At 42.3% G+C, this 27,541-nt stretch overlaps 1 protein-coding gene across 6 annotated transcripts; it reads left to right on the top strand.

Moving 5' to 3' along the window:
- Nucleotides 1-67: 67 nt before the first annotated feature.
- LOC111229198 (catenin delta-1-like) lies at nucleotides 68-25,821 on the top strand. Of its 6 annotated transcripts, none has more exons than XM_022755414.1 (23): nucleotides 112-125; nucleotides 6,649-6,796; nucleotides 8,897-8,971; nucleotides 9,117-9,242; nucleotides 9,475-9,767; nucleotides 9,913-10,003; nucleotides 10,194-10,384; nucleotides 11,689-11,944; nucleotides 12,288-12,359; nucleotides 13,304-13,454; nucleotides 13,893-14,094; nucleotides 16,661-16,778; nucleotides 17,040-17,196; nucleotides 18,660-18,677; nucleotides 19,000-19,065; nucleotides 19,261-19,388; nucleotides 20,064-20,214; nucleotides 20,368-20,563; nucleotides 20,696-20,889; nucleotides 22,088-22,135; nucleotides 22,222-22,304; nucleotides 23,097-23,191; nucleotides 23,640-25,821. In XM_022755414.1, exons 2-22 carry the CDS (start codon nucleotides 6,656-6,658, stop codon nucleotides 23,154-23,156), a joined length of 2,817 nt encoding a protein of 938 aa, XP_022611135.1. In that variant the 5' UTR covers nucleotides 112-125; nucleotides 6,649-6,655; the 3' UTR covers nucleotides 23,157-23,191; nucleotides 23,640-25,821. The 6 variants fall into 6 exon arrangements, with proteins under 6 accessions (XP_022611140.1, XP_022611135.1, XP_022611134.1 ...); XM_022755413.1 differs by lacking the exon at nucleotides 112-125 and adding an exon at nucleotides 136-407; XM_022755419.1 differs by lacking the exon at nucleotides 6,649-6,796 and having other exon boundaries at nucleotides 68-125.
- Nucleotides 25,822-27,541: the final 1,720 nt, after the last annotated feature.

Genomic DNA, 27,541 nt, shown 5'->3' with positions numbered 1-27,541 from the left:
TCTCCTCTACTCTCCTCTCCTCTCCTCTCCTCGCTCGCCCCCACCCACCCTTTCCCCCCAGCGGAGAGGAAGAGCAGAGACAAGTGATCAACAAGCCAAGGCACGGAAGATAGGGAATTGCATAGGTGGGTGTATTCTCCGTCTTCATTGTGAGTGCTCTCGCCCCGTGGTGGACAGTTTATTTAGTTTCATTTCACGCCGTTTGCTCGACCACGCCGAGCTGTTTTTGTTGTCTCATCCCAACTCACTTCTTCTCCGAGCCTGCGGGTCGAGGTTTCGGTTGTGTCAGCGCAGCGGCAGCAGCAGCAGCAGCAGCAGCAGCGGCGGCGGTCGGCTAGGCTAGGCCTGAATCCTCCTCGCAAACACTTATGGACTTTGAAAAACAAGCCTAACAGTCTCCAGAATCGGTAATGGCCTGTCTCTTGGTGTTTTGTGCTCGGTGCTGCTGGTTGAGAATTGTTGTAGGTGGGAAAAGGAGTGAGTTTTAATTTGGCGAACTTGATTGTTGTAGCGCAGCGTTAGCAGGCTAGCCACCATAGCACAAGCTAATTTAACTAGCATCGGTGTATTCCATTCGTTAGCTTGATGAATAACTTATCTAGAGTGGGACTTGGAAAAAGTTTAACAAAACTTAAACATGTAGTTAAACATGGTCTACATAACAAAGGTTAAAACGGTCAATTATCCAGTTAACGTGACACTACATAGCTAACATCAATTTATTACATGAGTGGTGTAGTTTGAGGGAGGCTGGGAGGTGTATAACGTTATAACATTTCACACTGCGTGTTTTCTGTTTGTGCCTTTAAACACTGAAGCAGAAAGATTTCACTAGAGCTTTCCGCCTGTTTTCTCCGACCTAGGAGGTATTCAGGACAGGTGAGAGTACACGGAAGTGACCGGCCAGCACGTCGCGTCACACACCGCAATTTAGGAGTCAAAGTCCAGTCTCGGTTTACTTATCAATTTCCTATTATGTGCTGTACTTGAATCGCCCACTCTCTGCGGACAGAGGTGCTGCTCGGTGCATTTTAGGTGACTGTCCTCTCAAGGTGTGTGATTTTTGGCATATTGCCTTTTGAATTCTGTTCATTTTTGCGTGTCTACTGTGAATAGACACTGTGTGGTGTTTCAGTCGCTGCCTTTTGATGTGGTCTGCCAGGTAGAGGAGGGAGACACGATTTGTGGTGGTGGTGGTGGAGCCGCGAGGGACAAAAGCAAGAACCTGTTGTGTGGGTCTGGATCTGTGGGGTGTGGTAAGGTGGCAGTCCTGTTTGTTGCTTCATTATTTCAGTCCCTTGTCAAGAGGCTTGCAACTCAGACACCCTCTCAGCTTACAATTGTTCAGTGTGAACCAGAGGGACTTGGCTGAATCTGTTTCAGTGGATCACTCCTGGATTAAGCTTGCTGGTTTCAGTTTGTAATCATGATCTTCTGTACTTTCAGTGTGTGACGTCAGAAAAACCTGAGATATGTTTGACAGCTTGTCTAAAGTAACTTTAAATTGTTGATTTGCAATGATATAGTCAGCTGATCGGTGAGTTACAGTACAGCATGGACATGCCTGGCATATTCCTCTAAATACCCTGCAGGCATGTCTGCTTTGACCTGCTGGGACAGAGATGGAAGAGATTGTGAGCAAGTTTGGACAAGCTATTTGCTCAGAAATACCCCCTCTGCAAGATGTTAAAAGGAGGGGCAAAAAAGTCAAAAGTTGGACATTTCTTTTGGTGTCTAGAATTTGTTCCTAGCCATTTTGTCTGTGGGGGCTGAAGTCTTGTTGCTCAGCCAGTTCTTTTAACCAGGGCTATCATTTGTGAGTCTCTGTAATGACGGGCTTTCAGAGCACACCACGGGTGTGTCCCTCTGACACACAGAAGCTGGGGTTTTCTTATATTTGCTCCTCCTCCCTGTCTGTGTCTCTCTCTCATTCTCTGTTCGTCTCTCTTTATCTCACCACCTCCAACGGTTACACCTGCAGTCATGTTTTTATTTGAACGGTGAGCACGTCAGCACACTGCCCATTCAGGGGAGGACATGTCACCTGTGTGATAATATACACAGAGTGAAATCAAAGTGCACAGACTTTTCTTAAGCCGTGGAGCTAAACTGCCGTACAGCACCCTTGCTCAGTGCTGGTGGTTAACTTCTTGGAAAGCTTGAGAGCCAGTTTGCATTTTTACTGCAGCAATTTAACCAACTTCCTTGTTAAGTGGCGGTCACACTGTTTGCAGTTCACCGGGAGTAAATCTTCACTGACTGAGTTTTTTGTTTGTTGGACCATTTTTCCATAATAGCGATTGACCAGGAATTTTCATTATTTATTGTTTATTATTTTTACATGAGTTTTGAAGTGAAGACCGCCGTGAAGTCTAGACATGGAGCTGACATATATCGACTAAATAAGATATGAAAATGTTTTACAGCTGGGTGACAATGCAATATTTTCATCTGTTGACTTTCAGTGGACTTGTGATAAAAACATAATGTGTTACTGTTATACAAAATTCAGTTGTCAGAGTTAACGATTATGAACAAATTGTTTGGTCTTTGTGGAAACTCACCTAGATATGGATGAGTCTCGTCCTGTGATCGGTTAGATTATCACCTAATCAGTAGCCACTATAATGAATCATTTGGCATCTGCTGTGTGACATAGATGCGTGTTCTTTGTGTCCTTTTGTAGAGGATATAGTCACTGAGGTCAAATTCATTACAAATAGGGTGCGATGGCCAAGCAAGTAGTGCAGTAAAGCTTTATCATGATATAACAACAGAAAATCCAGATGAAATCCATCCTCATATCAGTATTGTATCCAGGTATCTCCTTGCTCTAGTCAGTTGTGAGAGCACTTGAACTCACTGGTCCAGTTTTTCCCTCTTTTCTGCTCTCTCACTTACAGCTGCCTGGACGTTTCCTTCCTCACCAAGAATAGTAAGTTGGTGTCCTGTAGATTAGACAGCTGGCCTTGCAGAGGTCCCTGAGCAGTCTGTGTGGAGTGTGTGAGTGAATTTGAGTGTGGGTGGGCGTGTGTGCATGTGCGCTCTCTCTGCAGCTACCACACTGTGCCCACACTGCAGGCCACATGGGAGAGGGGTGATGGGAGCGGGGAGGGTAGTTTCATGATTTCAAGTCAGGATGGTAAAGGCAGTAGTCGTTGGACGTGGGCCAAGGCTAACACACGCACGCACACACACACACACATACACACACAGAGGCCAAATCTCTATGTGACCATTCAAATGAGGCTGAGTCAGCGGAGCATTTGGCCAAGCCACAACAGCATTTTGCCATAGCTTCACCGTGTGTGTGTGTGCGCGCGCGTGAGCGTGTGTGCGAGCGTGTGTGTGTGTGTATGTATGTGTGTGTGTGTGTGTGTGTGGACTGGAACAGATTCCATGTCACCCTGCCACAACCACCAGTGACTAAGTCCCTGAAATAGCAATGATAGCATATGATAATGAAGGAATACAATGCAGCCACAATACTCAGTTGGCATTGGCTGATAGACGAACACACTGACTGTGAGTGTGGTCTTCAGTGAGCAGTGGACACTAACAGTACGTGTACATCTGTGGTGTTGTGTGTTGGCTCAGGATAGTAAGTGGCTTAGTAGTGTAATTCCAGGGCTATCCCATTAGCAGACACGATTTAGCGTTGCTGCTAATGGCCTTACAATAGATTAATGACTAATGCCCGGGCTTTAAGTGGCTAAAGCCATTTAAAACTCTCACAAGCAACGGCACCCTGCCACAAGAATGTTAGCGGTGAGGCTTGCATAGCTATAGAGGCTCTGTGGGTCTGTCAGTCTGTTGCATTTAGGCACAAGAGACTTTCTTCTTCTACGGTCTCAAAAAAGTGTTGATGTTTTGACAGAGCTGCAAAGAAGAGCTCAGACTGTGGTGTATTGACTTATCTGATGCATGGTGTCAGTGTTTCATCTTTCATGGTCCCCAATGTAAAACTTGACGACTGCTCTAGGCAACTTTCATGACACAGCAGACATTTATTCGTTTTCTGCCACATTTTAGTCACCTGTGTTTCTTTATGTGTGTGGGATTTCAGCAAATAACTGCTGATATGTCAAGGTTTACGTTTAACTTTGAATGCACTCAAAGCTTTACACACAGGCTACATATACCCACTTTAAAATGTTTTTCAATTTGTGAGCATTATCCACTATAGAAGCACTTTGTTGGTTTGTGGTTGGCCGCCCTGATTGGGTCAGAGAAGGTTACCGCTCCCACTCTCCCTTTTACAGGACTGAAGTGTTTGGTTGGGAAGAAAATACTTTTGTGTGAGAGATGGATGAGAGCAGCACAATGAAAGAGTGAAGGGCTCCCTTATTAGGACAGCTTCCAACAGCTGAGACAGGATATGACACGCTAAATCTCACTGTGGAATGTATGACAATGGCTGTGTGTGTTTGTGTCCGTGTGTGTTTTTGTGTGGCTCATCTGTGCCTCTGTCTACCAATGTATGTTTTATTTTCCACACAAATGAAAAGAAACAAGGAGCAGCGTTAACTTCACCAGAACTTGCCACAGCTCTGTTTGAGTATTCAAGGATAAAATCAACGTCAGCCACACACACTTACCACCTTTATTTAGTCTCTGACCCACATACACACTCACACTCTCACGGCTGTGAACACACACTCTCGCTGGTGTATGTGCACACTCAGACTTAATACAGGAGCCTTTGTTCGCTCTGCCAGTCCTGTGTGCGCGGATGGAGAGCAGATTTGATCTACATGAGTCAGTGAACTTTGAAGTAGAAAATGGTTTTTGCCCTGGTTTGGAGATGAGCCATGCTCATGTCATCCCGTTATTAGACAGACACTGCTGAAGTAATCTTCCACAGATTCCTCATTCCTCCCTCACCAGAATGTCTGAGGGAAAGGACTTTGTCATTGCCTTAATTTGGGATGGAGTGACGTTCATTTATTATCATGCCTCTGTAATTTAGCCTTAGGTCATCTGTGGCATGTGTTTAGACTGCATTTCCTTCTTAAAGGCCAGTTTGATGTTTAAAATCAAACTTTTCTTCTTCCTTTCTTCGCTGTTCTTGCTTAGCTTGTTTGCGGGCACTTTTCTGTATGGCTTCACAATGAATCATTGGTATTTGTCTACCAGGATATATTACTTCTATAATAATGGTTATGTAATTCAGCTGGTTATTCTGAAATTCAAGTTTCACTATGTTGTGTTCCCTTCTGGTGAAATTTACAATTTGAATAATCATTAAACTCTCCATGTAAGGAAGGTGACATTTCAGGAGGAGCAGCAGAAAGGTTCTATCAAGTGGAAAAAAAACTGATCAACTTAATGATCAAGAGTAAATCTGTTCTTATGAATTTGTCTGATATCACTGCAGTTTGATTGTAAACCACATGGAGCTTAAGTTTTCCCATGTATTAAAGTTGTGTCCTCAAATAATAAAAGCCCTGATTATTAATCTTTTTCAGCAAAGAGGCACCATGAGACTAAAACTGTATTTTTTTTCATTCTTGTGCAGCTCTTGGTCTCTGCTGCGATTGCACTCATTTACTCTGAAGTGCTGAGTAAAAGCCAAATGCATGATAAAAAGGTCATTGACCAGCTCCAGTTTTATGACTTTTCCTGCAATTTTAAGACTCATTTATTCCTGTGAGTTTGCAGAAATAATAGCAGCCAAGCTATAAAGAAATGGCCCTCATTTAATCTCCTGTTACAGTAAATGGATGGCATGCTGATGAAATACCATCCATATTCTAACTAGTAAACTACACTAAGTATAATATAAAGTGTATATTGCATTTCTAGATTAATTTTAATCGAGCATTTCAGCATTCATCATTAAATGCACATCGGTAGAGAAAAAACGAGGCTTGCCCCCTTTTTCCTTGCTGTGGAGAGCACACAACCTCAGTTCAAAACACCTCTGGATTTTCAAATTTGGTGTAACCTGATGGTGTGATACAGTCGCTGAATAAATCCTCTGAGCCCTCTCACACTCGTCGTCTTCATCCTTCCTCACTTGCTCTGCATCCTTGGAATGAAGTGAAGTGTTAACAAGCTCCGCATGCTGCGGCTGAAAACATGCTGTAATTGTCTCTCGTCATGTATCTCACTTTCTCTCTATTTTTAACCTTGCATAGCAGAAGGTGACGAAACGCACTGAAAAAGTGAGAGTAGTTCACTTCCATCCCTGCTCTGCTCATGCTCCTCTCACCTTGAATTTGAATGAATAATCGCTTTTCTTTTTTTTTCTCCGATGAATTCTCAAGTGGTGAGCTCTTCCCTTATGCCTGCTGTTCGTTCTCGCTGTGTTTCTCGCTTTTTTTTCTGTCTCTAGTCACGTTGTCTCTGTACCTGCTACTTTATATCCCCAGTTAGTTCTCTCTTCCCTCATTTATCTTCCCCTGCTTTGCCTCCCTGCGTCAGCTCCTGCTGCTTTTTAAACTCTAAATATCAACTTAATTAGCACTTCTTCACTGTGTGCCTTCCTAGATCTGCACTGGGCCTAGGCCCTTCTTTATACCTCTGTACTTGGGTTTTTCAGTCTTGCTGTTTGTCTGTTCTTTGATGAAATCCCGGTGATGGTTGAATCTCTTCCTGCTCTCTGGTGTTGACCCTGTCCTGTCCTGTCCTGTGCTCTGCTCTCAGCGTGTGAATGGAGCAGTGTGCGAGTACGGCCTCCCTGCTGGCCTCGGTGCGGGAGCAGGAGAGGCAGTTTGAGATGCTGAGCCGAGCTCTGGAGGAGGAGCGGAGGTCTTGTGCCGGCACCCTGCCCCGCCCCCTCCCCAACATGCAGGTAACATGGAACAAACCCTTGCCCATCCCCACCCCCACACACACTTTCCATTGAAAAGTCCCTCGGATTCACTCTTCCTTGACCCGATGTCATCCCATGTCATCTCCATGGTCACCCTCCATCCCATCAGTGTGGACTGGCTGGATGGCAGCAGAACCCCATCGAAGCCTGGGGAAAAATATACCTCCTCCTGTGGGTTTTAATCAGGCTGGACTTTTGATGCTCACTTGAAATTGACCTTGAGTTTTTGAAGTTAAAAATTGAGTCAAACAAATTGACTAAATCCCCTTCCAATGAAGCCTTCGTGAGGAGGTAATTTACACCCTCTGTTGCTCCTCGCAGCTTTTAATCCTGCATTTTTTTCCCTCCTCCATCGGTGTTTCTCAGAAACATCCGTGTCTCCTTCGAAGTCAGTCAGTCATCATCATCATCATAATCATCATCATCATCATCATCATCATCATCATCCGTCCTGTCAAACTTAACAACAAAGTACAACACTTCATCTTTGTCCTCACATGTCCGTTGGCGTTTGCATGCAGAGAGACGTCTTGTTTGATATTTAATTTTTTGTCGTCTTTTCCTGGACCATCATCAAGAATTTACCCGTGCAGCTGCAGTGTGCCAACCAGCTGGTTTATTTATAGTTTGTTTGATTTATTTCTGGTGTAAGAAAATCGTACCTCAGCTGCTTTTTCAGTGCAGCAGAGTCCATTAACTAGGACCACAGTCCAGGCAGACCCAGTTCATCTGTGATTCCAAATAAAACTCTTGATTTCCAAGTCTGTTTTACAGCTGAAATGTGTTCTGCCGTTTGCTTACACACCCTCTTCATCATGGCTGAGTCAGTTACCTAGTTCAGAGAGTTATGAGTGACTTCATGCTCTGAGTTTACCTGACAGACAGACATGCAGGCGCACACACCCATTCGCGCTCATTCTGTCACTTCCTTATTGACACTCTTGGCCATTAGTGTGCTTGAATAACTCGGCCTACACATGTACACATACACACTTTTGGCCCTGAGGCAACCTTTGAAAATAAACAATCAGGCTCTCCCAGACACTCACTTTCTATCTGTCTATCTGCCGCTCTTGCATGTAGGCTCACATTTACCAGGACACATCCCAGTCCCAGGTGATTCTTGTGGCTGATAAGGGGCAGAAATATAGGTAGAGTGTGTGTATTAGTGAGAGCAGGAGAGAAATGTAGCTTGTGCTGGTTCTTATCTCCGTATGTGTTTACATAGCCCAGAGGCTTCGGCATGCCTCTGCCACTCTCCCAGGCAATGCAACACGACCTCAGTCATTAGTGACAGGTTCCCACACGCTCACATCTACCCGGCACTTTCTTACTGTTCCCTCTGACCGAGCCTTAATCTACCTTAAAGAGCGTGCTCATTTGCTTAATGTGTGTCGTCGTAACTTGGTCTGGGCTGAGTTGCACTTCAACAAGGTGTCATTGCCCCTCCGGGAAGTAGTTCCAGTTCTCACCAGGTTATTTCTGTTTTTTAGATGTGAAAATACATAATTTCTTTTAGTCACAGACGACTGCATTTCATCCTTGAATCAGTGGTGAGCAGTTCCCCCCCAGGCTGCGCCCCCTTTATCCTCTTATGTTGTGGAGATAAAATTGCAGAGATGGCAGTAGAGATACTTAGAGCTCACCCTGTGGCTGGAATGGGAAGTGCACCACACCCATCACCACTCCAGGGCAGGCAATGCTTGTGGTGGTGACACACAAGAGACAGAGGTTTTATCTCTCTGTGGGTCATTATTCATTTCATTACTAGTTTTGTTCATCTGTTCAGTCCACCATTATAGTTCATTTATGTTTGTTCAAGTCTGTTGAATGAGTCTGTTCCATTTAACTACCTCATTGTTTGTGTTTAGCAGTGAGGAGTGTATACATGAAAGCCTCTGTGTTGTTTGTTTGTGTTCATGATGTTTACATACCTGTGGAGTTCATGTAGTTTCATTCTTACGGTTCATGCAGAACCCAACGTTAAACCGTCACTGACGTTCACTTCTTGCATAATTATTATTTTATATCTGTGCGTGTGTATCGGATCCCCTCATGTGTATTTCTTTCTCTCTGCAGAACGGCCGCATTCCTTGTGATGCAGACATAGAAAGGCTGACACTGAACGAGGGTTACATCAACGGGACACATCACGTAAGCACTCAGCAGAGCCCTCCCAGATCCAGCTGTTTCATTTTTAAGGTAGTTAACCCTCAGGATGCCCCATGTGAAACCTATATTTGTTGTGTGTGTGTGTGTGTGTGTGTGTGTGTGTGTGTGTGTGTGTGTGTGTGTGTAGTTCAGGATGGAGCCTGGTCAGGTGGTGCAGGAGACGTTCACAGTGCAGGAGGAACCCCAGGAGTCCCAACCTGTCGTCTCTGTGGAGACCAGTGAAGATGGAACCACTCGGCGCACAGAAACCACGGTAACATGAGAAGCAAATAGAAATGCTCGCTGCAGAGTGTGCGGTTTACATCACTACTGAAGTGACATGATGGCAGAAAAAGCTATGAGTTTTGTCTAGGATCTTTTTGCAGCTGTCGTGATTGAGTGGAGGATATCCCTTTGGATTATATCGCTAACATACAATCTTTCATGCTTGTAAATGTTCAGCACTAACATCTTTTCTCCCACCTCCCCTCTCCCTGCTCTTTAAGGTAAAGAAATTAGTGAAGACCACCACCACTCGCACAGTCATCCCCTCTGTGTCAGACACACTTTCCCTGGATGGTGGAGGTTCAGTGACAGGTATGGGGGGCTACACTACACCCATGGACCGGGTCTACAGGCAGGGACCCAGTGGAGGCGTGCCCATGGACTACCCCACTCACACTGTGCCCCGAAACTACCACTATGGACCTCCAGGGGGCTATGATGAATACCGCACTGGACCTCCATCTGAGACCTACGCAAGCCTTACCAGGGGCGCTCGCATGGATGATCGCTACAGGTACCATGTTTGTTGAAACTGTAGGATTCAAGCCATCAAAGCAGAGTAGACAATAACTTGTCACAGTTTAACTGGATAATCTTTTAGCCAATATTTCCCCTCCCTCCAGTCTCTTCCTCACCCTCTGCTTCTCTCTCCTCTTTAGACCAGTCCATCCAGATGGATACAGAACTCTGGATCCAAGCTACAGAGCCCCCAGCAGGAACCAGCTGGATCCGTATGCTGCTCAACCACAGGTGTGTACAACAATCATTGCATCACTTGCTTTGCTGCTTTCCTTTTAGCAGGATTATAACTTACTCTGCTGAGACTTGGTGATTTGTTTCTGTGATGTATGTGAAGAATCGAATAGGAGTTCAATAGCTATAGGTTTTCGATTGGGCTTGTATCTTGTATTGCTAGATACTAATTCCTGTCCCCGTGTAGGTTGGCCGTATGGGAAGTGCTATGGAGCTATCCTCCATCCCAAGGTTTGTTCCAGAGCCTTACGGTCTGGAGGACGATCAGCGCAGCATGGGCTATGATGAGCCTGACTATGGCATGGGACACCCAATGCACTTCAGCACCATTCCCCGCAACCACCATGCATTCCCCCATGGGCCCCCACGCAGGACCGGGTGAGTAATGTGTGTTTTTGTGGTGACCCATCTCTGTTTAAGCGATGACTAACGTCTGGATGTATGTTCTTTATGTATACACTGTGTGGATTGTCTGTGAGTCATCTCTGAGAGTGAAGTGCTCAAGATAATTTTCTTCCATATTTACTGAAATACTCAGGAAGAGGTGTAGTAAAGGAAAAAATACATTGTGATTTTTATTTGAATGATCCAGTATTGACTCTTAAAATCCCAAGATTGATTTTTGTATTTGCACCTTTTCTCAGTAAACATGTACATCTGCACTAAATGTGTCATGTATATGCAGTGGTTACTTGTTGGGACTGGTTCAGTTCGGGCTGCATGATGTGTAATATATTTACTACTACTATCTACTTAAAATGTAATGTAGTTGATAACTGCTGCATGAACTGCCTTGGCTCATGACAGTTCCCCTAAACTGTGACATAAACCATATCAGACTATGCAGACCTGTTGCATTTTACAGGACTGTCATGACTCAGGGTGGTGTGCCAACTCTAGCTATCTCATAGTGAATCAAAAGATCGCATCTACAAGACGGATGAAAACACTGCAACCTGTTCTGAGGTCTGGGCTTGTCCTTGTTGAAGAGATTTTATCTCTGGCTACAAGATACCAAGCCTTGGAAGTTAAATGAACAGCATGTGGATTCTACTCTAGTCAGTCTGTTTAGCCAGCTGTCTGCAGGTATCAGGCTGAGGTGCTGTCAGTGCTAACAGTGCAGATGATTTAGTGAGCAGACTTTCAGTTTCTACCCTGTCTGTGTTCACATTGATCATTAAAGTGGATGTCTGTACTATGTAGAAGCATCTGCTACTGACAGTACATGTGTAGGTGTGTGGAATAGCATTTAACTTTTTTTTTTTTTTTTTTTTTGCATAATGACATTGACCTTGTAAGTGTTACAAGTTTTTTCTCACAGTGGTAAACAGTTTTAAAATCTGGAAACGTGTTAAAGGTTTAGCCTATAATGAAGAACTTTACACAGTTTCATATTCAAGGAGACAACAGTGTTGCTCATTTGTTAAATGCAGCAGAAATTTAAGATCCCCGGATAAATTCTGAGAAGCTTTATTTATCTGATTATAACCGAACCAGCAAGAATCAAATCAAATTGAATGGGGTTTGAAATGAGTTGATTCTAAATCTAATTTAATTGGGATATCAGTGCCAATATCCAGCAAACTCCGGTATCAAATTTTCCTTTGCGTTTGTATTTATAGATGACTATGTGTCGTCAATAAGTGTGTACGATCTCATATGTTCTTCCCCCTCATCCTCAGGAGTTATGAGGGCACCTTGGACGGTGACATGAGCGGTCCAGGGGACATGTACTATTGGGGTGGAGGAGCACCTCTGGCCCAGGGTGAAAGAGGAAGCATGGCCTCATTGGACAGCACTCTAAGGAAAGGTCCAGGCCCCGGGGGCTGGCGTCAGCCAGAGCTGCCAGAGGTCATCGCCATGCTCAACTACAGGCTCGACCCTGTCAAGAGCAACGCAGCAGCATACCTGCAGCATCTCACCTACAAGAATGATAAAGTAAGAGACGCACACGTGAAAGCACAATCTTCTTGATTTAAAGCTCGTTCATATAACTTACAGTAGAGTAGCCCTCATTTTTGGTTGGAGCAGTTAAGTTGTCAAGAGTATGAGGGTGAAATTAAAGATGATTAATTATGTATGTACTGTATGCATGTATGTTCTAAAAATGATTGTGTGTGATGGCAAATAAAGTTCTACTAGAATGGGTTAGTTAGGTGGATGTGTCAAGATCTTTAGTTCAGGGATAAGACAGTGGAGGACCTGTTTTAAAAACTAGACTGGACTTTACTTGACCCCCTCATCTACATCCACTGCTAACATGCATCCTTTTGTTTTCCAGGTGAAGTCTGATGTGCGTCGTTTGAAAGGCATCCCAGCGCTGGTTTCTATGCTTGACAACCCAAACAAAGAGGTCAGTTTGGTTTTGTCCTCCGTGGCTTTCACTTCATTCTTTACTTTGTTAGTGTGTTATAACTGGACTAGGTGGGGGGAAAGTGAGGCTTAAGGGATGTAGTGTATTTCTTATGTAATACTGAGACAATTCATTGGCCTGAGATGAGGACAAGGTTAGACGTGACACTCCGCCTTAATATCAAATGCATGAGAAAGAGGAATAAGCATTACGTATTTGACTTCTCTTGGTTAAATCCTGGAGGTCAACACTTGTGCTAAATATGGTTTCAGCCAAAACATTCTGTGGCTTTTTTTACGATTCCCTTTCATTTAGGCCAAGCGGTGGCAAAGTTTTGCTGATGTTTGTATGGGCATTACCAGGCAAACCACATCATGCATTCCACTCTCGAAGCAAAGAAGCATCTTAACTTCACATTTCATGCTCTACAGCCAATGACAAGTTTGAAGTCTGGTGTGACTTGCTGACTGGAGAAGTGGGTCAGACAGAAATCCTCTTAACGTTTTCAAGTGGTTCCAAAGAGAGTGTGTGTGTGTGTGTGTGTGTGTGTGTGTGTGTGTGTGTGGTTGGGTGGAAAGCTGAGATACAAAATAGGACAAAGAGTGTGATGTCATGAAAACTTTTTCAAAATGTATGTGAAAGTGTATCAGAAATATGACATGGGATATTGATTATCTGCCGTTGATTAACTTGTTGCTGATATTAACGTTGTTTTATAGTGAAAATAGGTAAGAAACATGGCCAACAAATTCAACATTAATCATAGGAAATTACTTGAATGAATAGCCCTGCCAAGAGCCATGTCATTTTCATACCACTATCTAACAGTTATGAGGGCATGACTCTGTTTTCTACTACTATGCTAAACCCTTGTAAGTGAAATAAGTGCTTTCTCTGTGATCCTCCTTCATGACTAATCGCTCATTAAACTGTTTCTGCTTTAGGTTCACTACGCAGCCTGTGGAGCACTAAAGAACATCTCGTACGGCAAAGATCCAGACAACAAGATCGCCATCAAGAACTGTGATGGAGTGCCTGCTCTGGTCAGGCTGCTGAGGAAAACCCATGACCAGGACCTCACTGACACTATCACAGGTTAGAAGCACATATCAGAACACATCTATATAAACATGACTATCAAATGTTTCCTTTTTAGCCCCACCCCTTAATCTTTATTGGCAAATAATGACAACATAAAATGATAAGAAAAACAATCAAAGCAACTGTTTGTTCACATTGTTTGAATTTATTTGCAGCTCTGTTGATGTCGCCATTTTAAGTCTTGTATAGTGTCAGTTTTTTTTACTTAAGACTTAGAAACAAAGCACATTTTCACATTTGAGAACCTGGAGTCGTCACATTTTTGCTTTAAAATTACTTAAACAATTTCTCACAAATCAGGAAACATGTCTGTCCATCCATCAAGCTGTTATTTTCTCTAGGGCTGTTTTAAAGTGACAGTTGGCAATAGTGCGAGTAAGCTGCATTACTAAACTGGACAATTTTACATATTTAACTTTTCTTTTTTCCCAGGGACGCTGTGGAACCTGTCGTCTCATGACTCTGTGAAAATGGAAATTGTGGACCATGCACTGCACGCCCTCTCTGACGAGGTGATGGTGCCCCATTCAGGCTGGGAGAAAGGGAGCAATGGAGCAGGGGGCGGGGAGGAGAACTGCAAGCCCAGACACCTTGAGTGGGAGATGGCCCTCACCAACACAGCAGGCTGCCTGAGGTAGGGGGAAAGGAAGGAAGGAAGGAAGGAAGGAAGGAAGGAAGGATGTAGGTAGTATCATAAAACAGATTAGACCTGTTGGATTTTAATGGAGGAAGGAAAGTAACTGTTCATGTGAAGCATTTTGTTCCACTAATAACCAGAGTGATGGTACAGTCAGTATGTTCTTATCAGAATAAACTGGCCCATATTGCCAAAAAATGTAATCGCACTTTAATAATCATATAATCACTGAGGTAAAATATACTTTTCTAAAGTATAAGAATAAGCCAATGAGCACCATGAACTCACTGCAAGTCCATCAATTCAAAAGTCTGTAAGGGAATGCTCCATCTGGTTCATTGTGCATGTCAGAAGCCTTTTCTCTGGTTACTAGAATGTATACACATGATATCTTATTTAATTTTATATAGTTCTCATTAAAATGTTTTGGGGTTAAATGTCAGTTATTTATTAAAGAAGAAATTCTGGCTGAACTGAAGCCTTACAGTAACCGGGAGCGATTAGGAGAGGGTGAAGAGTTTACAGGGAGGGGGAGAGTAGAGGACAGTGGGGCATTGACTTAAACAGTGTAAACAGTATGTTCTAGCCTCTGGGTCCGTTATCTATGCATTCCCCTTGACCACATGGTTAATTACAGTGTTCACTTGTGGGTGTAGAAAAGTTTGTGTGAATAACTTGGTGATCTTGAAGACTTAAAAAGTTTGGTATTCGCAGAAGGTGTCTGGACAGTATTGTTCAGTACACAGTATGACTAGATCCTGGAATTAAAGACCTGCAATGTCAGATAAAAACTACAGATCATTACTGTTACATAGGGATGTCACGAGAACCAACACTTTGGTAATGTGTGACGATACTTGTCTTTCTAAAGTACCACAGGTACTGAAGGTACCGAGATAACGTAGGTACTGGAGATGTGATTCTTCCAGGACTGATGAGGACAGTATGATAACACGACAAGTGTTTTAGTCAAACTTGAAGAGAAGAAGAAGGCAGGCTCAGGAAACAATAACAACAACACAGGGTATTAACTGTAGTAACTCAGCCTGTCGAGCATGTATGAGAACACTGTGTATGCAGCAGCCTCTGTTGTTTTCTGGTTTTAAATGTGTTAAATGAATTTGGTATCTTTGGTATATAATGTTATATTGAGAATGCATCAGCGGTATGGTGATCTTAGTTCATACTTTTTCTTACCTATATTTTTTGTTTTTATATACACTCAACATTGACATTTCTTCATTGCACCTTATATACAAGTAGGAGAAATACATCATATCATTCATTCCCCTGCACAAAGAAGTGTCGGTTCAGTTCAGTGTGGAGAGGTTTAACACAAGCACTAGTTTGAACTCACTAAAAACAAGAGAAAGATGACTGTTCTGTGCTCTCAGTAAACATAGTCTAATAAGTGGCATATTAAAAAAGACTAGAGGAAATCCTTGTTTGACAAGTTATGTCTTCAAGCATGATCATGATGATGAAGTCTAGTAAAGCTGTAGAGGTGAGACTCTTAACGCCATTGACATGTAGCTTCATAATGCTTACATCTATTTATACCTGTGTCTCAACACGAGGCTGAGCCATCTGGGTCAGATGACTTTTGTTATTCATTTGCCAAGAATTTTACACAAGATACGAATGAGATGGAGGTCAGCAACATACCTCATAAATACACAGGATGTGGTGAGCTCCACGATCACTTTGTAGTTGGCCAGCTTCGTGGTCAAACAGCAGCTGGCAGACAGAGGTAGGATTTTCTGGTGCTCATATTTACTTGCCCAGCTGCTCTGTTATTGTGTCATATAAAAGTTTAGTGATGAGGTAGAAGATCTAACACTGATTAATCCATCTTACTCTGATTGAAGTGCTTACTTCAAAGTTAATTTTTCATTTCTTTCTCCTCTTGTGAATAGAGAGGATTTACTACACCTGACCTTAGAAATGTTGCCCTCTTATGTGCTGCAGTTGTGATTTGATTTAATCTGTAGTTTAATATTAAAACTGTTGGCCCACTGCAACATGTAAATAAACTTCCTGAACTATGCAGTGAAGTGAAATCGGGGCCCCCTGCTGCGAAGGGGAATGTGTCCTGTTATTGTGTGAGAGGGTGTGTCTGTCATGAGGAAAAACAGGCCAGCACAAAAGAGGAAGGCTGAATATCATTCCACAGAGTTTTCTCCTTCATGGTCCTTTCTTTATGTCTCTTCTACATCAGTGAATGAAGAACTAACTGGGTCTCAGTTTTCCATCCATCCAGTTCTGTTAGATCTTTAAGTGGCACTCAATCGCAGAGCAATTGAAGAAATTGGTCCAGAGTTGTAACATGATCTGGTCGAACTGTACTCTCTTTGTAAAGCAGTAGTTTTAACAGGAGTTTCATTCAAACAACTCTTGGGGATGTGTTCAGGCATTGTGTGCTGGAATCCCTTTGTAGAGACTCTTTCCTCTCCCCTTTACCCCCTTAACTGCCTTGTTTATTTCTTCAGCAGTTCACTCTGCTAATCCTTATTTTTCTTTACATTCTTGTTTCTCATCCTCTCAACTTTCCACTCGTCCAAAGAAATGTGAGTTCGGAGCGAAGCGAGGCGAGGAGGAAGCTGAGGGAGTGCACAGGATTGGTCGATTCACTCATGTACATTGTCCAATCCCAGATTGACTGTAAAGATGTCGACAATAAGGTTTGTGGATTTATTTATTAAACCTTTCAAGCAATTAGTTTGTTTTCCTTTGTGGGATCAATAAAGTTTATCTTTTCGGTAGTGCTCAAAGTTCAGGCATTTTTTAAAGAATAAGTGAAACGTGAAGTGGCATGTTATCTACTGTGAATAGGTGATCTGATGTCCTTATGAGAAACTTGGCAGGTTGAGAATTTGAATTTTGATAATTCTTCATTTTTAATTCATCTCTGTTCTCCCACCGTTTTCCCTCCGTCTTTGCAGCTGATAGAGAACAGCGTGTGTCTGCTGAGGAACTTGTCCTATCAGGTGCACCGTGAAATCCCTGGCTGTGAGCGCTACCAGGAGGCCGCGCCCATCAACCAGGGCCCTGCCCCCTCCAGCCAGAAGGGTGGCTGCTTCAGCTCCCGCAAGGGCAAAGGTAGGTTTGCAGTGATGTCACTGTTTTCAATGGTGTCTTACTAGACTAATACTGACACACACACACACACACACACACACACACACACACACACGCACACGCACGCGCACAAACAAAACCACTCACACAGGAATGTTAACAATTTCCCCAACTGAGAGGAAGCTCATGCTCTCTCCAGCTGCTCTGTTTGTGTTTCACTGAGAGTATTGATTTGTTTTTTCTCAAATACAAACCTCCTTTCTACTGTTTTGTGGCTCTGCCAATGTTATAATAAAATTATTTTTCAGTGGCAAAGACCATCTGTCAACATTCATATTAATAATTCAGATACTATATCCTCCTTGCTAGCTTCCTGCCTTTTTCAGATTTTCTTTTTTTCTTGAATATAACGAGGCAGTGTGAAAAATAGTACAGTAAAAAATCCACAAAGTCAGTGACCATCCAACAATATAACATTTTAGAAAAACAAATGTACAACAGACTGTGGGGCTGCCATAAAAGATTTTCATTATCAGTTAATCTGCTCAATATTTTTCTTTGAACACATGATTTGTTTAGTTGATGAAATATAAAAAAAAATTGAAAACCATATCCAATCCACATAATTTTCCAGAGCCCAAGCTGAAATGAAATGTCTTGTTTTGTTGGACCAGCAGCTCAAAGCTCAAAGATATTCAGTTTAGAGAAAAGCAGCAAATCCTCACATTTGAGGCTGAATGGGAGAATGTTTGTCTTGTAAAATGACTGAATGGTTAATCGATTATCAACATATTTGTGAATTTGTTTTCTTTCTGATGATTAACTATTCGTTTCAGCTCTAGAATACTGCAAAATATATCATCATTGAGTAACCAGAACCCTGAGTTGATTGCTACTTTTCAATAGTAATCTGTACAGAAAAAATGTTCAGGTTAACTGTAATTAGACTTTTACATAGGGCCAGACCAGCTGTCTACAGTGTGATGTAACAAACAAAATTATACAACCACTGTATGAAAGAGAAGATTGCATCAGAGTACCTGCTGTAACCAAAAAAGCTGTGATACTCATTGGGGGGAGCAGAAGAAATGTCCCGGTTCACTAGATATCAGCTTTTAAGTTTGATAAATTGCTCTTCTGTGTATTCATGATTTTCAGGTCTGTTGCAAAAACATATATCACTGCAACAACATCTCAAACTGTACAGAGTAGTTGAGATGTGTGAATTACATGAACTGTTGTGCGCTTTGATTCGCTTTATTTGGCCTTCACACTTGTCACGCATGTCACATTACTGATTGTGTGTGGTGGCAGTGGCGCTGTTGTGATGTAATCAGGTGTTGACTGGGTGGCTCAATTATGGCTGCTTTCCTCTTACTCAAATGCTCTCTCTTCCTCCTGTTCTGCCACTCTCTCCCTCTTCACCCCTTTCTCTCTCCTCCCTCCTCTCCATTTTTCTCTCCTCTTTGCGCGCTGGGCTACAGATGAGTGGTTTTCCAAAGGTAAGCTCTTTACCTCTGTATGACTGCACTTTGCTTCCGCTGCCTGTTGTCTTAGTGTTAGCAGTAGTTGAGTAGCTGAGCTAACAGGTTGGAGTATTGTCTGAGTACTAACATGCACGCCTCCTCCTCACTGACAGAGTTGTAGTGAATTTCTCAGAAGAGAACATGCATCTCAGTTTTTGGTTGGTTTCTGTTTTCCCCTGACAACGCATATCTAACCAAACTTAAAAAATACTAACAGTAGATATAGTTCTCTAAAATGAATCTGTCATATTTAGATGTTATGTGTTTCTAGGACTGTAACGTTGATATTTCTTTCCAGGTAGGAAAGATGAGGATACCGCTGCAGATACAATAGACATTCCAAAGAGGACCACACCTGCTAAAGGTAATGACTGACTCACTTTCACTTTCATTATTTGTATTGTACGAGGAAAAAATATGCATTTGCTCACAATCTTTGTTACTTCTGTCCTTCTTCCATACTTCTTCGTCTTTCCCCCCTCTGCTTCTTCTGATTATTTCCCATCAATCACTCCTTCTCCTACCACTCTCCTCTCCACTCTCTCCCTCTTTCCTGTAGGCTATGAGTTGTTGTACCAGCCGGAGGTGGTCCGCATCTACACCTCTCTCCTAAAGGAGTCCAAGAACCCCACTGTGCTCGAGGCCTCGGCTGGAGCTGTTCAGAACCTGTGTGCCGGCCGCTGGACTGTAAGAACTGTTATCTGTTATCATCCTTTTCCATTCTATGGCACCAACACTCCCTGTGCGTCGTAACTCCTGTCCTAGAATCTGAGCCAACATGAACCTAGATCTCTGCACAGCTCTGACGGCGTGCACCAGGTGCTGTAAATCTACTGTATGACCTCTTTGCTGTCTCATGCAAATTTAGCCAAAAATGGAGCTTCATGCACTTCTTTCTATGGATATATTTCGAGTACATTCAGATGGCAGAGGGTAGAAAAAATTTGTAATTAAAAATTGCAAAGAGAAACCACCTGGAACATGACTGTGCAAATGTGTGTTTTACTTACTAGTGGTGTATAGTGGCAATTATAAAACTTGAAAACAGTGGAAGAGACAGTGGTGTGTCTACTCAGGAGCGCCTTCAGCATGTGTTGGTTGGATCGGCCCATGTGTGTGATGCAGGATGAGCATCTGAATAATGCACTTCATGAAAATGCAGTCAAAGTTTGTCCACTGTCATTGAATGTTTTACTCACCATTCATTTTCTATATTCACTTATCCTGTTTAGGATTGTAGGGGGACGGAGCCTATCCCAACATGCATTATACCAGAGGCTGTGTACACGCAGGACAGGCCATCAGTCTGTCACAGACATATTATATAGTCCCTTAATCTAATAAAAATGTTTCTTTGTTCAGTATGGACGATACATCCGTGCCTTGCTGCGCCAGGAGAAGGGTCTACCCATGATGACTGAGCTGCTGGCCCATGGAAACGACCGTGTGGTCCGAGCCATGTCTGGAGCCCTCCGCAACCTGGCCATTGATGCACGCAACAGAGATCTACTGGGTGAGGCTTAGAGTGTTTTTTGTGTGTCGCAGCAAGTCACATTATTTAAAAGTACCATTTTAACCGGGGTGTAATAGAGAGGTTTATAGTATCAAGTGCACAGTGTCAGTATTGAAGTGTGCTTTGATGTTTTAACCACTCCTGTGTTGTTAGGTAAACACGCGGTGCCTCACCTGGTGGCCAACCTGCCCGGTGGTGGTCAGAGTCAGCCGGTGCGAGGACTGTCAGAGGAGACGGTGGTGTCGGTATTGAGCACGCTTCATGAGGTGCTGGGCTCTAGTTTGGAAGCAGCCAAGACCCTCAGGGCCTCACAGGGCATTGAGAGACTGGTGCTCATTAACAAGGACGGGTAAGGGCTGATCAAGGATTTTGAGATACTTCTCTGTTCGCAGTTTTGAATTACTTGCTCTCTTTATGGGTCCTTTATGAGTCTCTATCTTAATTCCCTCTCTCTGCCTCTCCCGTCCACTGGGATCATCAGTAATCGTTCTGAGCGGGAGGTGCGTGGCGCTGGCCTGGTGCTGCAGACCGTGTGGGGCTACAAGGAACTGCGGCGCACTTTGGAGAAGGACGGCTGGAAGAAGACGGACTTCATGGTCAACCTAAACCCTCCCAGCAACAACACCAGAGCCAATGGAGGATATGAGGACAGTACCCTGCCGCTCATAGACAAAGGTGAGGAAGTGAAAGGGAAACATTTGCATGTGTAGTGGACATAACTGTCCATAAGTGTCTTTGTCCTTAGATCTTCCGTCTGTGTTGTTTGTACAGCAGCAAGTATTTGGCTTATTTTTCACTACTCCTTCAAATTTAATAACCCTCTGGGTTCACATACATTCACACACACACATTTATTGTGATTTTAATGGACTTTGAATTTAGTCTTTGTGAACTATTTTTGCTCCTTATTGCATGTTATCATTTTTGGTATTCCAGTACAAACTGAGCTGTGTCTGACTGCTCATGTTGCGTTACGAACAGTTATGGCTCTGAATGGTCTAAAGTGCGATTTTCTCTGTCACTCCACAGTCATAACTGTGCTAGTGTTTCAAAGAACCGGCTCTTCTGTAGGAATATCATGGTACCAGGTAGTTGGTCCTAATACCAATGAAATTCTCAATATCGAATTTGATAGAATAGCATCTGTGGCACCGTTTACATACTGGCTTTTGATCTTCTATAACTTGTCCCTGATGATCTGCCAGCCAGCCTTGGTTGTAGGATTATTATACTGCCCTCCACAGTCCCAGAAGAATCACATTTCCAGTGCCTATGACATCTACAGTACCTGTGGTACTGCAGAAAAACAAGTAACATCACATCTTCAGAATTTTGCCATCGACTTGGTGCCAAACTATCGGTTCTCATGACATCCCTGCTCTTCTGAAATAATATCTGTGCTCATTTCTGTGTGTTGCATTTTACAAGTAATTCCTATAATAGGCTGGCTTCAGTGTTAACTAAGAGTTCCAGTTAATTTTTACGTTTGTCTCAACCTGCTTGGCATGCAAGATATTTAAGGGTTTACCACACTGGGGCATTTCAGATAATCCCAGCTATGGTTGTCCATCACCTCCATGTTTGTAAAACTTTCTTTTTAATTTCTTCAAAAGATCTTTTAAGCTCTTTGGCACTGACTTTAAAATTTACTAACTCCACCCATTACACACCAAAGTAACGTAAACTATATATTTGCAAATGCTAGCTGGCTCATGTCTGATACTCAGAAACGTTGGCAAAACACTCACACACCTACACACTTCTGTCTTTGGCAAGAGATGCTCCGGCTGACTCTCTGAGGGAACTGAAACATTTAACTTCACAGACAAACGGTGACATTGATGCTTACTGTGTTTGTGTCCTCGATACACAGGCGGCAAAGGGGACCGGGAAATGATTCCAATGAATGACTTGGGACCAGGTGAGGGTGAAAACAATAAACACACACACACACACACACACACACACACACACCTCTGCTTTAACACATTTATTTCTCTTCTTCAGATGCCTACTCCACACTGGACCAACGAGGGAGAAGGAACACTCTGGATAACACACTCGAACCTGCTGACAAAGATGCAGTACAGGTACACACTGGACACACACACACACACACGCACGCACACACACACACAAGCCCTGCATGACTGCACCTAAATGAGAATTACTTACCTTCCTTAACATAAACTCTACTAAATACTTCTTATCTCCCTTTCCTAACCCCAATATAACTTTATGTGCTTCCAACAGACAATTGAGAATAATAGAGCAGACAATATGATAATTTTTTTAAGTTTGTTCTTATCAGTAGAGCAGTCCTTCACAGGTTGTAACTTGTTATCATCTCCATGTTGTTAGACTTTGCATTACCTTTTCCTGTGAATTTGGGACACATCATTATCAAATCATCATCAAAAAGATTGAAGTTGTTGGAAAAAAAATTCAATTAACTAGAAATTACACACCTTGTGGGCTTGCAGATGTCATGATATATAGACCAATGTCCTCACTTCCAGCTAAAAACATAACCGTGTGAACGGACATGCTCTCACACACACCCACAGACAGCATGTTGATGCATGTCTCGTTTAAGCACTCTGGTTGATGTGTGTCTTGCACATAATTTCTCACCGTGTTCTTTTTTTCCCCTAAAACATGACCTAACATTAAACTAATCTTTTGTAACCCTTCTTTCTTTTCTCATCTGATGCCTTATTTCCCTCCACATTTTTCTCTCTCTATCTTGCTGTTGTTTCATTTTCATGTTTTTCACACTTAATCCTCTTTGTTTACTTACCCCCTCCTCTTTTGACTCTCTCCCCTTCTCTATCTCTTTCTCTATCACGCACTCCTCTCTATTTTTTGTCTTTCTCTCTCAGGGAGGGATGTATGGGGAGAGGCAGGCCTCTTTGCCTCTAATGGATTCTTACGATGGTTAGGCTACACCCACTGTCACACTGCATGTCAGTGCATGGTATGTGTGTCCCCCCGGCTGCTCCTCTCAGCTCACTGTATGGCCTAGTATCTTAGTTATGTACTAAGAACTGTGACTATTTGTGTGTTTGACAGTGACCAGTGTTGTCAATGAGCTTCCATTGTACTGTAGTTGGACTGTTTTTTGCTCCCCCTGCTGGTGAAAAGTGTCAAGTGTCTGATTTTAATTCTCCTGAGATGTTGTTTTTATTTTTTTCTCTGCGCTCTGCACTCTCTGCGCAGTTTGTGTCATTTTTATCTAACATGTGGTGACTTTGTTGCCTGCAGCCACTATTGTGTAATGTAGTTTGTACTGTGTTCTTTTTCTTTTTATTTGAAAGCCTCTGCTGTGAATCAGAATTTTAAACGTGTGATTCGTCACGGTTTGACCTCCTTACATTAGCTGCTGCACATGATCGATTCCCACACTTGTGCCTCTTTTCTTGCAGAAAAACTGATTGTGTGTATCACAAGACGACAGCCTCCTCCCACCTACTGCCCTTGCTGAACTGACAACGGGGGACCACTACGCTACAGATGGGACTAAACTCCATCCTTTTACACTCAACTCTTCTTTCCCTCCTTAACTCTTTTTGCAGCTTCCCTTCTCTCTCTCTTTCTCTCTGTTACATTCCTCCATCTCAGCTGACACTAACGAGACCACACGGAAAACTGATGTGGATCTACGCTCCCTGTGGACAACCGGATGTGACACTATGACCACTTTAAGCTCTGCGAGTCCTAAACTAAAAAAAAAGAAAAGCTAACCACTCAATCAGTTACTGTGGCAACAACACTACATCTCTACATGACAACACTATGACTTGCTTGGACGACACTAAAGCTCTCTTCAACAAAAAAGCAGAGACTTTGGCTTCATCTGAGGACTTTTGTAATTTTTGGAGGTCGGAGGACAGACTTATTGAACTATTATTAAACTAATTAAAAGGAACTGTTGGGATCAGAAAAGGACTCTTTTTGGTGAAATTTTACATTAATTGCTATTGTAGTCTGTTTTGAAGAAACTGAGGGATTGTGTCATTTTCTCTCTAATGGTTAAATACAACAAGACATCATTTCCTACCAGTGTTTATCAATTAATCAGATATGTGTAAACCTTCTGCTTCTGTTTTGGTAGTGGTTGTTGTTCCTCTTCTTGCTTTGCTCTGTACCACAGTAATGTACTTGTGCCAAATGACACGGCTACTGCTGCGACTGCCAATACTGAATGCAAGAACTTCACACACTCAGACTTTTTAACAGCAGCTACACTGAAAACTGTCACCTGCTTTGTTTTGTACGCAGTTTGTGTCGGTGACAGACCATCACTAAGATGCATGGGGATGCTGCATTTTCTGTATTTGATTGTGATCCATAGATATAAAGGGGACAGAAGTACAGAAGAGAAATGATTGTCCACCTCATTGGAATAGACAGTATAGTCTGTGCTACGTTTCTTTCTTAAATGTAAGCCCCTCTGTAATTTCTGGGGAGATATCACATGATTCAGTGGGTGCATTTCCTTTTATCCACAGGTCTATAATCTTATGAATGTGTACATACAAGACGGTCTCTAACAGTGGGCTAACTGGAGTGCCTCGCTTATTCAGGATAGGTCTGATGGATGTGTTCAACATGACTTTCGTAACCAATCAAGGTGTCTTTTTCTCAGCAGGTTATTGGTTGAGAATACTGTATATGGAACTCAGCAGTTTTCTATTCTGCGAGAAAATGGAATATATGAACTTGTTTGTATGTGAGAGTTGATTCTTGTTATTGGGATTGTTTTTTTTTTTTTTTTTTTTTTAAACGAAGGTATAAAAACTCTTGAGTTCTGTATAATTTACTGCTTCACAGACCCATAGCCTACCTGGCTTTAAGACTACAGAACAGTACATGGGATAAGACACAGTACTGTCTGTTTTTGCCCATGTTTCTTTAGTACAGTGCTTTTTCTGTAGCAGAATGCATATTCTTAGTGCCGACTGAGATGTAGATACTTATTGAGTGGACGATTAAAAGAAGCACTGGGGGGGTTTGTGTCCCCACCACCTCCCCTCTTTTTTTTTTTTTTTTTTTTTAAATCTTTCCTTTTGTTTTCCATGCCAATTGAAACAGGACAGAGGAAGCCTCATTTTCTCAAAGTAACAAGTTGCCTTCAAGAGTGGACCAACTAAAAGAAGAGAACAGAGGAGAGCAAGGGTTTGTGGTAGAAAATCTGTATAAGGAAGCATAGACCAGAATTTGCTATTAGATAAAGTGGAGGAAAAAATAAAAGCACATTAAAACTATATATACAAGAGAATATTTGTTAATTTTAATGATTTTATGTATTTCTTTTTTATATTCTGATTTGGGTTTAATTGTTTTGGGTGCTCTGGGTGAACGCATATGCAATCAGTTTTTATGTTTTGATTGAAAACATTCAGTTTGTGTCTTAATGCAAAATAAGTTAGCTAAACAAAATCCTCCAACACACTCATCTGATACTGGAACACTAATGGATAAAATCAGATTCTGGGCTACACCTTAATCTCTGCCTTGGCTCTTTAAAGTTGCACATTCTCATTTATGAATGAATTATGTAACTAGCAATACTGTTTTTAATAAAAAAGAAAATGATTTCTCTGAGCTTTTGTTTTCTTTTGCCTCTTGTCGATCACACTACTTCGTAATGAATCTGTGATGAGCAATTCATGATGGAAATAGTGTCAGTCTCACTCTGACAGCGGCCGGTGGGTGTAGCTGTCTAAGCGACTGCGTTTTTCAAGATGCGACAACAGTAGGGGGAGACATGCTAAACATGTAATGGTTCTGTGACTTTAATTTACGGGTTTATGGCAACGGTCATTGTTTGGATTAAAGTTTGATTGCCTGAAACATCTGTACTCGCACAAGAGAGATATACCGGTAGGTGTAATTTTCAAGCTACAACTTTAGCTGCGTGTGTGAACTTCACTGAGTTAGCTAACATCCTTACTTCGAGTTGCGCTGTTTGATCGTTCAAATGAGGTTAATTAAAACAACCTTCTAATGAGGTACTTTACCAAACTGTTGTTTATGAACGAGATGGACAATGCATATTTAATATGTCGAATAGGATTTCCCCCCATTTTTTAGCTAAAAATGTAGCTAGCTACTGTTAGCCACGTTTGACATATGATCTAAATTTTAGCAACACTTTAAACCTTAGCATAAGTGACGAAATATTTAGTCAAATTGTATCCTATGGTTAAAAGAGGTCGGCTAAGGTTAACACAAAACAGAGTAATAAGAGTTAAATGTTAAACTTTACCGTCAAAAGTCAATTGTCAGGCAGAGGGTTCGAGCAAGATGGCGGTGTAACAATTATCGAGCTGTCAGCACTAAACTTGTATTTGAAGCATTTTAGACAGTGGTTGACCAGGTTTGGTTGGTGATGATTGTTGAAAAATGTTCTTTAATACATTCGGCCGTGACATTGAACTTGCATTGCACAAAAAAATGCCCAAGTATGTCAGAAATTGACCACGGAGTTCACAAACATTAACTCTGCCGGAGCGCAGTTGTGCTCTCACACGTGCTGCCTAGCTGCCATCTGCTACCTGGTCCAAATTAAAGGCTGATGCGAGCTGTGCTGAGTCCATGCTTTGCCGTTGGTTTTGCATTGCACGCTCTCTTGTCTTAAGTTTTAATGAACCAGTTTGTTAAGTGTTTTTCTGTAAAGACAAACTTAATTTTTCATAGTGACGTTAAAGTGGAAACAGCCTCATTAGATAATGTGATGAGAGTGCTGCAGTAAGGTAATTTATTTATTACTATAACTGACATAACTAAGTAAAAGTCATTTACAATTTGCACAATAAAGTAAAATCAGATGGTTGATAAAAAGTAAATAGTAAAACCAAATCAATAGTAACTAGTAAAACCAAATAAGGAACAAAAGTTATAAGCAACAGTGAACAGGTAGATTTTGAGTGGATGTACCACTGGTGCCAACAATACTGTGTATCCTTCTGTGTGTGTCTTTAAATAACTTTTACCATATTCTTTCATCCAGGTCTGCCCTCTCTCCAAGTGCCCATGTGGACATGCGGAGGTACTGGTGGCCAGGTTTTGAGATGCAGCTTCTTGGTGAGCTGCAGAGACAACAAAACAGCGCCCAATTCTGTGATACCCTGTTACAAACTGAGGGTGAGGTGTATTGTATAATATAGTATAACAGAAAGATATAATAGAAAGCTGGTGTAGCATACTTGATGGAAAAGAAATAAAAAATAAACGTTTTTTCTCATCTACTCCTTTTGTTAAGGTATCTCAGTGCCAACCCACAGCTGTATCCTCGCAGCTCTCAGCCCCTACCTGTCTCAGA

This window comes from Seriola dumerili, unplaced genomic scaffold (assembly GCF_002260705.1).
Source record: "Seriola dumerili isolate Sdu_G_001 unplaced genomic scaffold, Sdu_1.0 BDQW01000230.1, whole genome shotgun sequence".
Taxonomy (NCBI): Eukaryota; Metazoa; Chordata; class Actinopteri; order Carangiformes; family Carangidae; genus Seriola; species Seriola dumerili.
The sequence above is the reverse complement of the archived record's forward strand: the minus strand, read 5'-3'. Positions and strand labels throughout refer to the sequence as shown.